This window comes from Dipodomys merriami, unplaced genomic scaffold, assembly GCF_024711535.1.
Source record: "Dipodomys merriami isolate MVZ:Mamm:240054 unplaced genomic scaffold, mDipMer1.0.p SCAF_1, whole genome shotgun sequence".
Lineage (NCBI taxonomy): Eukaryota > Metazoa > Chordata > Mammalia > Rodentia > Heteromyidae > Dipodomys > Dipodomys merriami.
Window position 1 is genome coordinate 78469489 of NW_027202270.1, and position 12305 is coordinate 78481793.

General features: G+C 36.3%; 1 protein-coding gene across 4 annotated transcripts in view; it reads left to right on the forward strand.

The window, feature by feature from the left end:
* The window catches only part of Nckap5 (NCK associated protein 5), a 959972-nt gene that overhangs the window by 113500 nt on the left and 834167 nt on the right, over positions 1–12305 (forward strand). For all 4 annotated transcript variants that reach the window (XM_070024260.1, XM_070024269.1, XM_070024275.1 and 1 more), the window contains one exon: positions 10363–10492. In XM_070024260.1, the coding sequence (XP_069880361.1) occupies positions 10424–10492 (69 nt within the window). In that variant the 5' untranslated portion in view covers positions 10363–10423. The remainder of the gene's footprint in view (positions 1–10362; positions 10493–12305) is intronic.

Genomic DNA, 12305 nt, shown 5'->3' on the forward strand with positions numbered 1-12305 from the left:
GTAAATACACACACATACATGTAAATGTATACATAAAATATTCACCTCTGGATAACATTCAAATGAGTAGCCAATGACTATTTCTTCTTTTTAAAAAGTTTTTGATTTACTTCCCTTTCAACAAATGAGTCCATTTAGTTAAACATGAAATAAAGTTAAACATCTTCTCAACTTTTCTCATACATTTCATTTTGACAATTGTTGCTACTTAGAATGTTATATTCTATATTTTAGTGTTGTTTTCAATGCATTACCAAATCTTTAAGGTTTTATATTTTAGCATTTTTACTCACTCCATGGTAGGTGGTGAGGAAGAGAGAGGTAACGATAGCAATAAGAGTAAATAACTTCTTCAAGTAACAAAAACCTCTGAAGAAGAAGTTGTATCCTAACTCTATACTAATACCTGAGGAAAAAAAACATATTGGCGCTCAATTTATTTTGGTATATCAATTTCCTGAATCATTTGGGGCTTCCACCTGTGTGCAAAGACATTTAATGGAGAGTAATGAACTCTGCAGCATATGAGAATATCACAGTTAAACCTTCTGCTGGATTTTCAGAAAGCGGTGCTTTTCCTAAACGGTTTCTTTAGCAAGTTGTGTTGTCTCAGCGGGCTTTGCAGAGTTTAGATCAAGCTTTACCCAACCAGCCCCAGATGGAAAATACTCTCTTGAAATTGGATGGCTTTTTAAGTGTAGCTCTCCACAGCCTGCTCAAAGAAAAAAAAAAGCTTGAACAGAATGCATTTAGTAGCATAGACTATAATTCCCTTAGCATCCCACATATTTGGATGTTTTTGCTTTTGGCAGTGGAATTTTTCTAATTTAATTAACTCATTAGCGTGAGCAGACGACACAGTGTGAGAATTCTTTTCCCTAGCCACTTATCTAAATATTCTTCCAATCCACTGAGGTTATGTGCACACTTTATTTATTTATTTATAACATTTATTTATGTGCCCATTTTATTTCCATTCTGACATTCCCCTGAGTTTGTGGGCAATACATAGACATTTTATGTAATGAATAAAAAAAATCATTCTTAGAGCAATAAATGGAGACGAGTCAGAGGAGGGAAATAAATAGTGGAGAAAATCTTTACAAAGAAAGACTGGGAGAGAAAGAACAGATGGTTTGGTAAGGGCAGCCAGTGTAGAAATGTGGATTCTGGTCCAAGCTCCTGTCGCTCTGTCTGAGTTCTTAGTTTTCCACACTGTAAAAAGCAAGCCATAGTAATTTCTGTCTGGAAACCAGCACTCAACACCAGGGGTAACAACAAAAGCAAGTCATCCAGGGTTAGCCCCACCAAAAGGACATTTTTCCATGCTCAAATTACGCACTTTTATCTTGCTTTAATTTTGATTAATGTACACATAGTTATGTTCCTCTTAGACTTTTGTTTCTTTGAAATTTGAATGTATATCCTTCTTTCCCTCCCTCCTTCCCTTCCTTCATTCCTTCCTTTGTTCCTTCCTTCGTTCCTTCCTTCCTTGTGTCCTCCCTTCTTTCCTTTTCCTTTTCTTCCTCCTTCCCTCTCTTTCTTCCTCTTTCTTCTTCCCTCCTATATCCTCCCATCTCCTTTCTTAACTTTCCCTTTTCTTCACTTTGTTCCTCTTCTCTTCCTCTCTGCCATACACACATACACTCACAGAGGATTTGAGATTAAAAGATATTGAATAAGTATTGCTAAATCTTAAATGAAGTGAATTATTTTTAATGATTAAATTGTGTTTTTTTTTTTTACTATCTACTCCTGTATTTTAAAACAAAGCAGATTGTCTTCCAATCTTAAAGTTTTTTTTTTTTCTTTGAAACTCTAAAGGGCAGACTCACATGAAGATATGTGTGCATTCATTGAAAATTTAGACTCAATATTTCTATCTCTGGTTGACTTTCTGTTTCTGTCAACAGCTGTGTGTCCTTCTCCTTGGGGAGAGATATAGAGGAAGAAAGAAGCTATGTGTTAGCCCACTCACTTGGCTGCAGTTAGATGTACTCATAGATCTTAAAATAATGATGCCTGCCTTCCACTGATAGTAATCCTAATTTGTTTGGTCTAGGGATAGGCTTTGTTGATTTTCCAGGCAACCCTAATGTGCTCAAAGTTTGAGAATCACTGCTCTTAGCAGATGCCACTCTAGCTACTATTATCATTCTCTAGGGATGATGCTCTCATCCCTGAAGATTCTCAGAGAAGGCCTGGGTATTGTTATTTTTAGAATGCCTCCCATGTGATTCTTAGGTGCAGCCAGGATAAAGGTCAACTTAGCTACCTTGCCAAGGATAAAAAGAATCGCTGCCCTTTTGATTTGTCTTTGGGTACACAGGCTGGATACACTTTTTCCCTATCTAAATTCCAGAAGCCAGGATAGGGCAAAGGGTGATGGAGAGAGATTAGTTATTGGATTCACAACCACAGCCATATAGGGAGAAGAAGTCCTGATGTTCTTTTACACAAAAAGTGATTATGGCTAATAGTGGTGGATCATGTAATTCAAAGTAAGATGCTGATGTTTTAGATGATGGCTTACCTAAATAGTCTCAGTTGATCCATAATGTATGGAAATATCTCACTACACTACACAGAGATGTATAATTATTACTTCCAATGAAAAACATTTTAAAGATTTATTAAAAAATAAATTTAATTGTCAGCATAATAATGAGAAGTTTAATAATGTGAAGTTGTAATCTTTAAGAAATGCTTGGGTTACAGTGCTGATCTCATGAAGGGATTAATGTAACTCCTTCAAGAGTGTGTTAGCTATCACAAGAGTAGATGGTTGAAAAGCTTCTAGTCCCCCTTCCTTCTATGTTCTTTGCTATATCTGCTTGCCTCTCTGGTTTCTACCATGAGTGAGAGAAGCACACAAAACCCTCTGCAAAACCTAGCAAAGGAGCTGTTGGATCTAAGACTTCTACTCTCTAGACTGATGAGCTAACTAAATCTCTTTTCATTATAATTTATCTAGTATCAGGTGTTTTGACATAGCAATATAAAACAGACAGCACATTCTGTTTTGCACATATTCCTTGGGTTCCTATCATATGGGAGCGGATATTCTAGGTAATGTAGTAAAGGTACCCACAAATGTGGCATGATCTCTGTTCTCCAGGTGTTTATGAAGTTGTTTATATCATGTTTTACATTGATTGTTGGTTAATGAAGCAGACTGAAAAGCACCTTGATCTGGTTGTGTAAGGGCATTTTCATGCATTATCTCACTGGAAGTTCACAAAAACCTTGAGAGAAAGACATAAGTAATATCAAGCCACTCAAGTAAAAATCTGCTCAAGTTTCATGGCAAAAAGGAGTTAGAAATGAATCCTCTAATGCCTAGTCCAGAATCCATTGTTTCTGATATTTTGTTTTCTTTCTTCTGACTCTGACATTAATATGAAAAAAACATGGGGGTGAGAGAATGAGAAAGGCAGAATTTGATATGGAGTTCTATTTAGAACTATGTTCTAAATGTGCATGCACATCAGAGTGAATGGGTTTGTGCTTGTATGTCCGTGTCTGAGATTATGTGTTGGTGAGGCAATTTGCCTTTCAACATTTAAGTTATTGATGCTGTTTTTTTTCAGGGTCTTTTGAAAATTATGTAGCTTGTTAATAAAGCCTAGCAAAAAATAGAAATTACTGATAGCTTTAGAAATATTAAAAATATGTCTAGGGCTGAAAGTTCATCAGTATTTATGAGAATTACACAAGAGTTTATTAAGTTGGATTTCTATAGATGTTATAGCAGCAGCTAGGGATATAACTGTGTGGGTTGTGTGTGGGGTAAATAGAAGGATGCTTCATTTCCTTTCTTCCTCTGCATCATCATTTTCCTTCCCCATAATGAGAGGGACTTTGTTCTTAGGCAGAGGTGAGTTCTTTAACAAGCAGAGAAAAGAGGTGTATATAACTGAGTTGGGGAAATTGATAAGAACAAGTAAAGCCTAAACCTTAAATGATATTCTTTGAGTTGGATTTTCTCTGTGTTTGACTAAAATAGAAATTTTACTGTTGTTAATATGGTTAGTGTTACTTTGCTTTAGCAACGATATATTGCTCCCCTTCATATGTTTACAAAGATAACTTTAACATACATTCTTTTACCTATTCATTGAAGTAACAAATGCTTATTGAGTATCTGCTATATTGCTATGGATTAGGCATTTTACTATCTAAGATCCTAGAATATAAACTGCTACCCCTTTCTGATGGAAGCATAGAATTTCATTGTGTGTATGCACCACATTTTCTTGATCCATTCATCTACTGAGGGGCTTCTGCATTGGTTCTATATCTTAGCTATAATGCTGCAATAAACATAGTTGTGCTGGTAGCTTTAGTGTGGTCTTGCTTGTGATCCTTTGGGTAAATGCCCAAAAGTGGGATTGCTGGGTCATAGGGGAGCTCTATGTGGAGTCTTTTGAGGAGCCTCCATACTACTTTCCAAAGTGGTTGGACAAGTTTACACTCCCACCAACAATGCAGTAGGGTTCCCTTCTGTCCACAGCCCCTCCAGCATCTGTTGCTATTAGAGCTCTTGATTAAAGCCATTCTAACTGTTGTTTTGATTTATATTTCTTTTATGGCTAGAGAGTTTGAACATTTCTTCATGTGTCTATTGGCCATCCTTCTTTCTGCTTCAGAGAAGTTTCTCTGTAAGTCTTTAGCCCACTTATTTATTGGGCAGTTTTTTTTTTTTTTGAGAATTTGCTGTTGGGGGATATGGAAAGACTTGGAAAAAATTATATTAAGTGAAGTAAGCCAGGCCCAAAGAAACATAGGTCCCATGGTTTCCCTCATTTGCAATAACTAGTAAATCTCTGAGACAAGCAGAAAAGGTCAGATAAGATGATATTAGGTAAAATGAACCCCAAGATAAGGACACAAGTGTATTTTTTTCTTTCTTGCTATTGTTTGAACATATTTATAAGATTATTTCTTTGTTGCTTTGTATGTCCCTCCCCCATGGTATAACCCCTGTTTTCACTGTATTTGATATTAGTATAATTTGGGGAGGGGAAGAGAAAAAACCAAATTGTTTAAATAGGGATACAGGTGGACCCATTGCAACAATGAGATGTACAAAATGCTATGTTGAAAAACGAACTTTACAACTTTGGCAGGGATGGGGAGGTGGAAGGGAGTATAGTCATGGAGATGGGAGGGCAACAATGCTTGAAAAGAAATGTACTTATTACCTTGCTCATGTAATTGTAACCTTTCTGTATGGTATTTTCTTTCTTTTTTTTTTTTACATTGCCCGTGGTTTTTATTTCATCATAATTTCATCATTTGTGAGTATTACATTCATATTTCACTTTTATTTCATTTACTTCATAATTTTTTAGAGGTTTAATATTTTTTTATTCATGACCCAGTGACATAAGGAGAGATGTAGGTCCCTCATCTGTCTTTTTTTTTAATTGTGAAAATACTGTACAGAAGGGTTACAATTACATGGGCAAGATAATGAGTACATTTCTTATCAAGCATTGTAGACTCCTCCTTTGTTTCCCCTTCCCATCCCTTCCCATCCTCCCCTGCTCCCCCCACCCAATCCTCCCCGCTCCCCCTCCCCCCCACACACCAAAGTTGTAAAGTTCGTTTTCGACATAACGACTTACACATCTCATTGTTGCAATGGGTCCACCTGTATCCTCTCTGTATGGTATTTTCACAATAAAAAACTTACTAATAAAAAAATGCTACCCCTGCTCTCCAAGGACTTTAAAATTAATTTTAGAATTTTTTCCTGAAAGCTTTAGAGAAAGTTTTCCAAATGAGTCTGGATACCTTAATAAAGATAGTTGTATGAGCTGAATTGCCTAGCATAGAAAAGAGAAAACTATTTTCTTTTCTAGCAGAGAGCTATTTAATACAGCAGAGAGATATTAATTCCTTATGAAGGTGTTGGAAGGTATTAAAAAAAACAAGATTGATAAGATGAAATGGTACTCAGAATTTTGAGATATTGCTAATAATATCCTTTTTTAGCTGAGTTTTGGAAGTATCCCAGAAATTGCTGGAACTTATACTTGTTACTGATGCTTTGCTTGAGCTGTCTGGAAACATGATAGTTTTTTTCTTCTTATTGTCTTTAAATTTTCTCTCTTTGCCTCTCATTGACAGAACTCAAAATTAACCCATTACTCCAGCAGTCTCAGTAATATAGTTTGTACCTGTATGCCCTCAATACAGAGGAGTATATCAGTATAAAATGAAGGAAGGTAGGAAATCCAACAATCAAATATCCAGCAAAGAAGGAAGGTTGTGATATTGCCACTGCCATCAGCATTTACCCTCAGTGGTTAGATTCAGGAATTAATATGCTCAGGTGCATATTATTTTTATGTTGACATCCTAACTATTAATGAAACTGTATTTGGGCAATTAAGGAGGTAGTTTAGTTAAATTAATCTGAAAGACCATAAAGGTGGACCTCTAACCTTATAGAACAGGTGTCCTTCTAAAGATTTCCTACAAGAAGATGAAGGTCTATGCACTGTGATAAAGCTGTATGAGAACACAGCTAACATGCATCCTTTTACAAGCCAATGAGAAAAGCCTCAGAAGAAACCAATTCTGCTAGCCCCTTGACCTTACACTTACAGCCTCCAGGACAACGAGAAAATAAATGTCATGTTTCATCTACTCAGTTTGTATTATTCTTTTATTGAGGTCCAAGATGACCATTTTACTAGCAACATACATACATTATAAATATTAAGAGTTAGAAACTAAATTGCAAGGTTGTATTAAAAATATGATTTTCCAAAATGTTATTACCTAATTACATTTCCTAGTAAGCATGGGAAAAAATTGGAAGGTTTTTGGTTACAGTTGTTTCAGGGCAAGTTGAATTAGTTGGATGGTAGAAATGGCCAATCATTTTCCCTATTAGATCTTCAGTCTCTATTGTGTACAGAGAGAAGACTGAACATTGGCCTTCCTGATTTTTCCTTTGTTCGCCATGACCAACTTCCAGTCTTCCTATCCCCATTACTATTTTGTTTCTTTTAGATGGCCCCACTTTGACCCACTTGGATAACTTTACTCTAATCTTTCCCATGATTGATTTTTATCATGTTTAGCTCACATTCATGGGGTGGATATGATGTATACACAGAAGCTGGTGATTGGCCAGGACATACATCTGTAGATGTACTGCTTACTATAATGATGTGTTCTAATTGGACAATACCTTTATACTTGATCAATGACTATGTAACATTGTTGCTAAATCATTTGAGTATCACTTATGCCTCTATTATTGACACCATAAACTATGAAAAGAAATTGACTTCGTAGTTGAATCCACTTTCCAGACAGGCAGATCAGGCTATTTGAAATATCCTAAAGACCTCCATTTTCCAAAGTAAGAGCTTTTTTTTTTTTAGCTTATGATGGGATACAAATCTCCACACCTAGAATCTGTCCTAATGAGTTTGACTGTGTTTATTAGAAGGATGATCAATATGCCTAATATTTAAATTTTAATCTACTTTGTGCTAATCACTGGCAAAACTCTTTAAGTGTATTGTACAATTTGTCATCACAATAAACCTAGTATGATGAAGATCTTATTATCAATGACATCTTATAGATGATTCAATTACAGATTAAAAAGGTTAAATTGTTTAATGATACCATCTAGTAAGGACAAATGTAAGAATTCAAACTCTAATGTTAAACTATGTGTTTAGAATAAGAGTTTCTAATTGTTGCCTGTCACCAACCATTTTTCTCACATATGATCTTGCCAGGGTTTTTTCATTTCTAAGAATCTGTTCTTTAGTAGCCCAAAGCTCTTTTCCAGATACGTTCCCTGTCCTTGAGATAATATTTACCTATTTTTACATTGATAATGCCTACCCTACCATTTTATCCAAAGTGCTTTCTTGTCTATATACTTGACTCTCTGTACTACCACCTAGAAAGCTTTATGCCTCCATCCAGCCACCTATCACCATTCCTCATGTATTACTTATGTATTGCTCTACAGCCCACTAGAACACAAGTTCTCATGAAAACTGAGACCTTGCCGGGCGCCAGTGGTTCACGCCTGTAATCGTAGCTACTCAGGAGGCTGGGATCTGAGAATCGCCGTCCAAAGCCAACCCGGGCAGGAAAGAACGGGAGACTCCTATCTCCAATAAACCACCACAAAACCGGAAGTGGCGTTGTAGCTCAAGTGGCAGAGCACTCGCCTTCAGCTGAAGAGCTGAGGGTCAGTGCCCAGGCCCAGAGTTCAAGCCCCATGACCGACAAAAAAAAAAAAAAGAAAAAGAAAACTGAGGCCTAGTGTTTTTGCTATATGGCTGTCTCCAACATATAGGGATTGGGCGTTCCATACAGTAGTTAATATGTATATGTTCAATATCAGAAGAAAATCTGATGGGATCTCTCAGAATTGTGCTCATTGAGATCACAATTTAAGAAAGAATGTTCTTGGTTCAGGGGAAATTTCAGCCAGAACATCCTCTCTAATTGCATTCATCCTTACAGAGGATATTCTGAGATACCAATGAATAGAGTCAACAAAACAAGGAAAGACACTTCCAAGTAGGTGACTCTTAAGTAGGAAAGACAAGTTATGTTGACTAAAACTTTCCCCTATAATAATAGAAGTAACATTTCTTTCCTTAAAAACATTGCCTGGACTTCATTTGATTGTTCATAACTAGTGGATGCTGTCAAAACAGCATCTATTAAGATCTTACTGTATTTAATGGGCTATCCTAAGTGATAAACATGATTCATAACTCAAGTCCCTAAGGGTTCCTATGGAAGTTAGGAGAGAAAGATAATCATTACCAAATGGAGTTGTCTAGGAAGGTCTTGTGAAGGAGATGGGACCTGAGCCAGGAACTGGAGCAAGAGGTGGATTAAGCCACATGTAGGTGAGAACTATCATCAAAAGCCTGCTCTCTGGAATATGCTTAATGTGTTTGGGGATTGTAAAAGACTAGTTGGAAGGAAATAGCCCTTGAAAATAATGTTGAAATGTTTGGATTTTCTCCTGAATTCTGAATGGACTCCTAGGAATTTCTGAATGGACCAGTGATGTATTAAATTTTGTTTCCAACAGGGAGTGGGATGACTAAGAGAGAGGAGGGAGCCAGGGCTGGAAAATGAGTCCATTTGTTTCCATGATGGGCTTTTGCTGTGGGCAGACCCTCTTTTGGGTAGAACTGATACTGTACATGGGTATTCACAATGGAGAAAACCAGGAAAGAATCGACATGGTAGGGCTGCTAGGTCATCATTAATTTGATCCATGTGACAATTGACAGGGACAATTGACAGAGATAGAATCTATTGTTTTCAGTGTTATGGAAAGACTGGTTTGTGTAGCATTTTCTTTAGTCCAATATTAATAGTATTACAGCTAGGTTTGTTTATGGGGCTTTTGAGTAATTTTTGTTTTTCCACATCTATCAAGGACGTAATGAATTATGTTGAATAACAGTTGAGTTTGTAAATGTGCACTGTAATAATTTTAGTTATTGCCTAAATGTATTGCCTTTAAATCATTTTCACATACATCATTTGATTGCACAATTATGTTTTAGCAGTTGAGAGAAATGAGCTTCAGAGAACCAAAGTGACTTGTCCAAGGTAACTTGGCTAATGAGTAAGCAAGCCTAGGCTCATACCTTGAAACACTTTCAAGTCATTTACCTCTGCGTGAAATTTTGAAGCCATACTGAATACACATGATGGATTTCTATTAAGCAGAAAGTTTAGTCATTCAAGAACAAGCAACCTCAGTATATTACAGGGATGAACTCTGTTAAAATGCGGCGAGTGTTCCATAAATACTCACTGATATCACCCACCATTTATTCTGCTTCCAAAGGGGAGCAACTTCTAATGTTCCTCTAATATTTTTAAATGACATATTTTTAAATTAAATATCGAGATTAATGTCTGTGTTTCCTTTTCCTTCACTGGGCCTTGGGCTCAATACTTCTTGGTTATGAAGTATGCATTTGTCAGTTTGTTCTCATGGAATTTGCAGACAGCATCTAAGTGTACAGTGACAAAATGATTCTGGTTGGTCTGGACAGGGTGGGCGTGGAACAAGGGTGGCTTGAAATGGACTGTTTGTAAACCCATTCCCCAATTCCATTAGCAGAACCTGTAAAAACACAGGCCTTCCCAAAAGACACCTCTGACATTAACAACTCATAGAGGTCTTTTGACTTGAGTGATGTCAATTCTACACTTATTATTTAGATCTTGGTACTTAAAAAATCATTTTGCCTTCAATACTTGTTTCTGGTTAGAAAATTAAAAGGCAAGGAGTTAAACACTGTGCACTTGGGTAGTAAAACAAATGTTCACTTTTTGCAGTGACCCTGGAAACAGACGGGAGATTCTTATAAATCATAAAGGACAATAAATAACTTCCCCCATGGAGGGAAAGAGACAGCTTGAGAAAAGAGACTTTGGAAAAAGGCTTTCTCTGGACAGCAGTCTTGTGGTAAGTACTAAATATTCATTTAGTACCACTCTGTGTTTTGGCTTGAAATGCATTATTCTTTGACGGTTATTTCCTGAACCCTATATTTTTAAAACCTCTATTCCTGTTACCCTATTAGAAACACTGGCCTGAGAATTCTGTTTCTTTCTTTCTTTTTTTACAAATTCAAAAGCCAGAATGTTATTGGAATGTTTGTATAGTGCTTAATAGCTAAATGTCATAATCTGTCAACATTATATATAATTACATTAATTCCAGCTGAAATGGACTCTAACCTATATAAAAATACTACTGTGTCATTCATGCCAAATGGTAACACTATATGTGTTCGCTCCTCCACCCATATATCTTACCTATGGGGTTAAGATAAATAAGAAATCAATAAAGCTACAAGTATCAAAGAGCCATAAAATTACATCTTCTTAGTTGTCTATTGTTTCAGTTGTCCATGAATTTTCCTCCTAATAGTTTAATACCTGGGAATATCATCCTTAACTTGATTAGGATTACTTTTAGGTTTGGGAGACTGTTTAGGCTAAAGAAAGAATCTAAGATACTGAATGTATAGGCGTGGCCACATTTCCACAGGCTTTGTCTAACATGTATAGGTTACCTCTTCTCTTCCATAATACCTAAGAATAGAGCGGGAAATCAATCAAATGTTCACCTACTGAAATAGAAACTTAGCTTGGCTCTATCTTTTTATGTTTTATAAGGATGTAATGTATTCATTTGTGAACTTCCAATACAAAGCCTAGGGTCTGGTATGGAATAGACAGATATATATCCAATGAAATATTTATTAAACTATCAGTCTCACCTTTCACATTTTTCATCTGTATTTCTAGTTTTGTCAAGTACATATTTCTTATTTACCCCCAAATAATTGATGATTCCCTTCATAAACTGTTCATTGGTGTAAATACTTGGAAATGGAGAAAAAACATGCATTAAGCTTTTTGTGTCAAATCAGTCTCCTGGGATTACATCAACCAGCAGACCAGCTCAGGACTTTGTAATCTATCTATCTATCTATCTATCTATCTATCTATCTATCTATCTATCTATCTATCTATCTATCTAAACATATATAAATATGATACTGGAGATTGACTCTAGTGCCTGAAACAAACAGTACAAGTTCTCTCCCATTTGAAGCATGCCCTCACCCTTTCATTTGTTTTTGAGACAGAATCTCCTACCCATGTTTGCCTGAGCTAACCTGGAACTTACAATCCTCCTGTCTTGGCCTCCTTCGTAGATAGGATTACAGATGTACGCCACAACCCCTGGCTAACGTTTGTAGTATTTTAACTTATCTTCTCTGTAGGTGTAACTGCATCTCCTTGGACTTGCTATCTATAGAAAGTGGTACAAGTAAGGTATGCGAGGTTTATATGTTCATTCCCTTTTCAACTTATTGGAGACCTTGAGATAAAGGGATAATTTGTGAGCTTCTCATTTGCATAAATAAACCTCTTCATACATATTAACATGCCAGTATGGTCTGTCTTTGGCATAGGCAGGGGCAGAGACAGCCATATGGTATGATGTGAGCAGCTGAGTGAAAGATTCTTTTCACTCAGAAATACCATCTTTGTTAGTTGGTCCTCAAAACCACAGTTTTCTGCCTTTAGGTTTCAACTCATATGCAAATTGCATATAAAGACACACATACTAAACTATTGTTTTTCAATAATTTATAGTAGAACCCATTAATAAAATGGTTTGGATCATTCCCAAATATCAATCAGATCAACAGAATTTTGTTAAGGAGTATGCAGGACAGATTGTTGCTGGAAAGACAAGGATG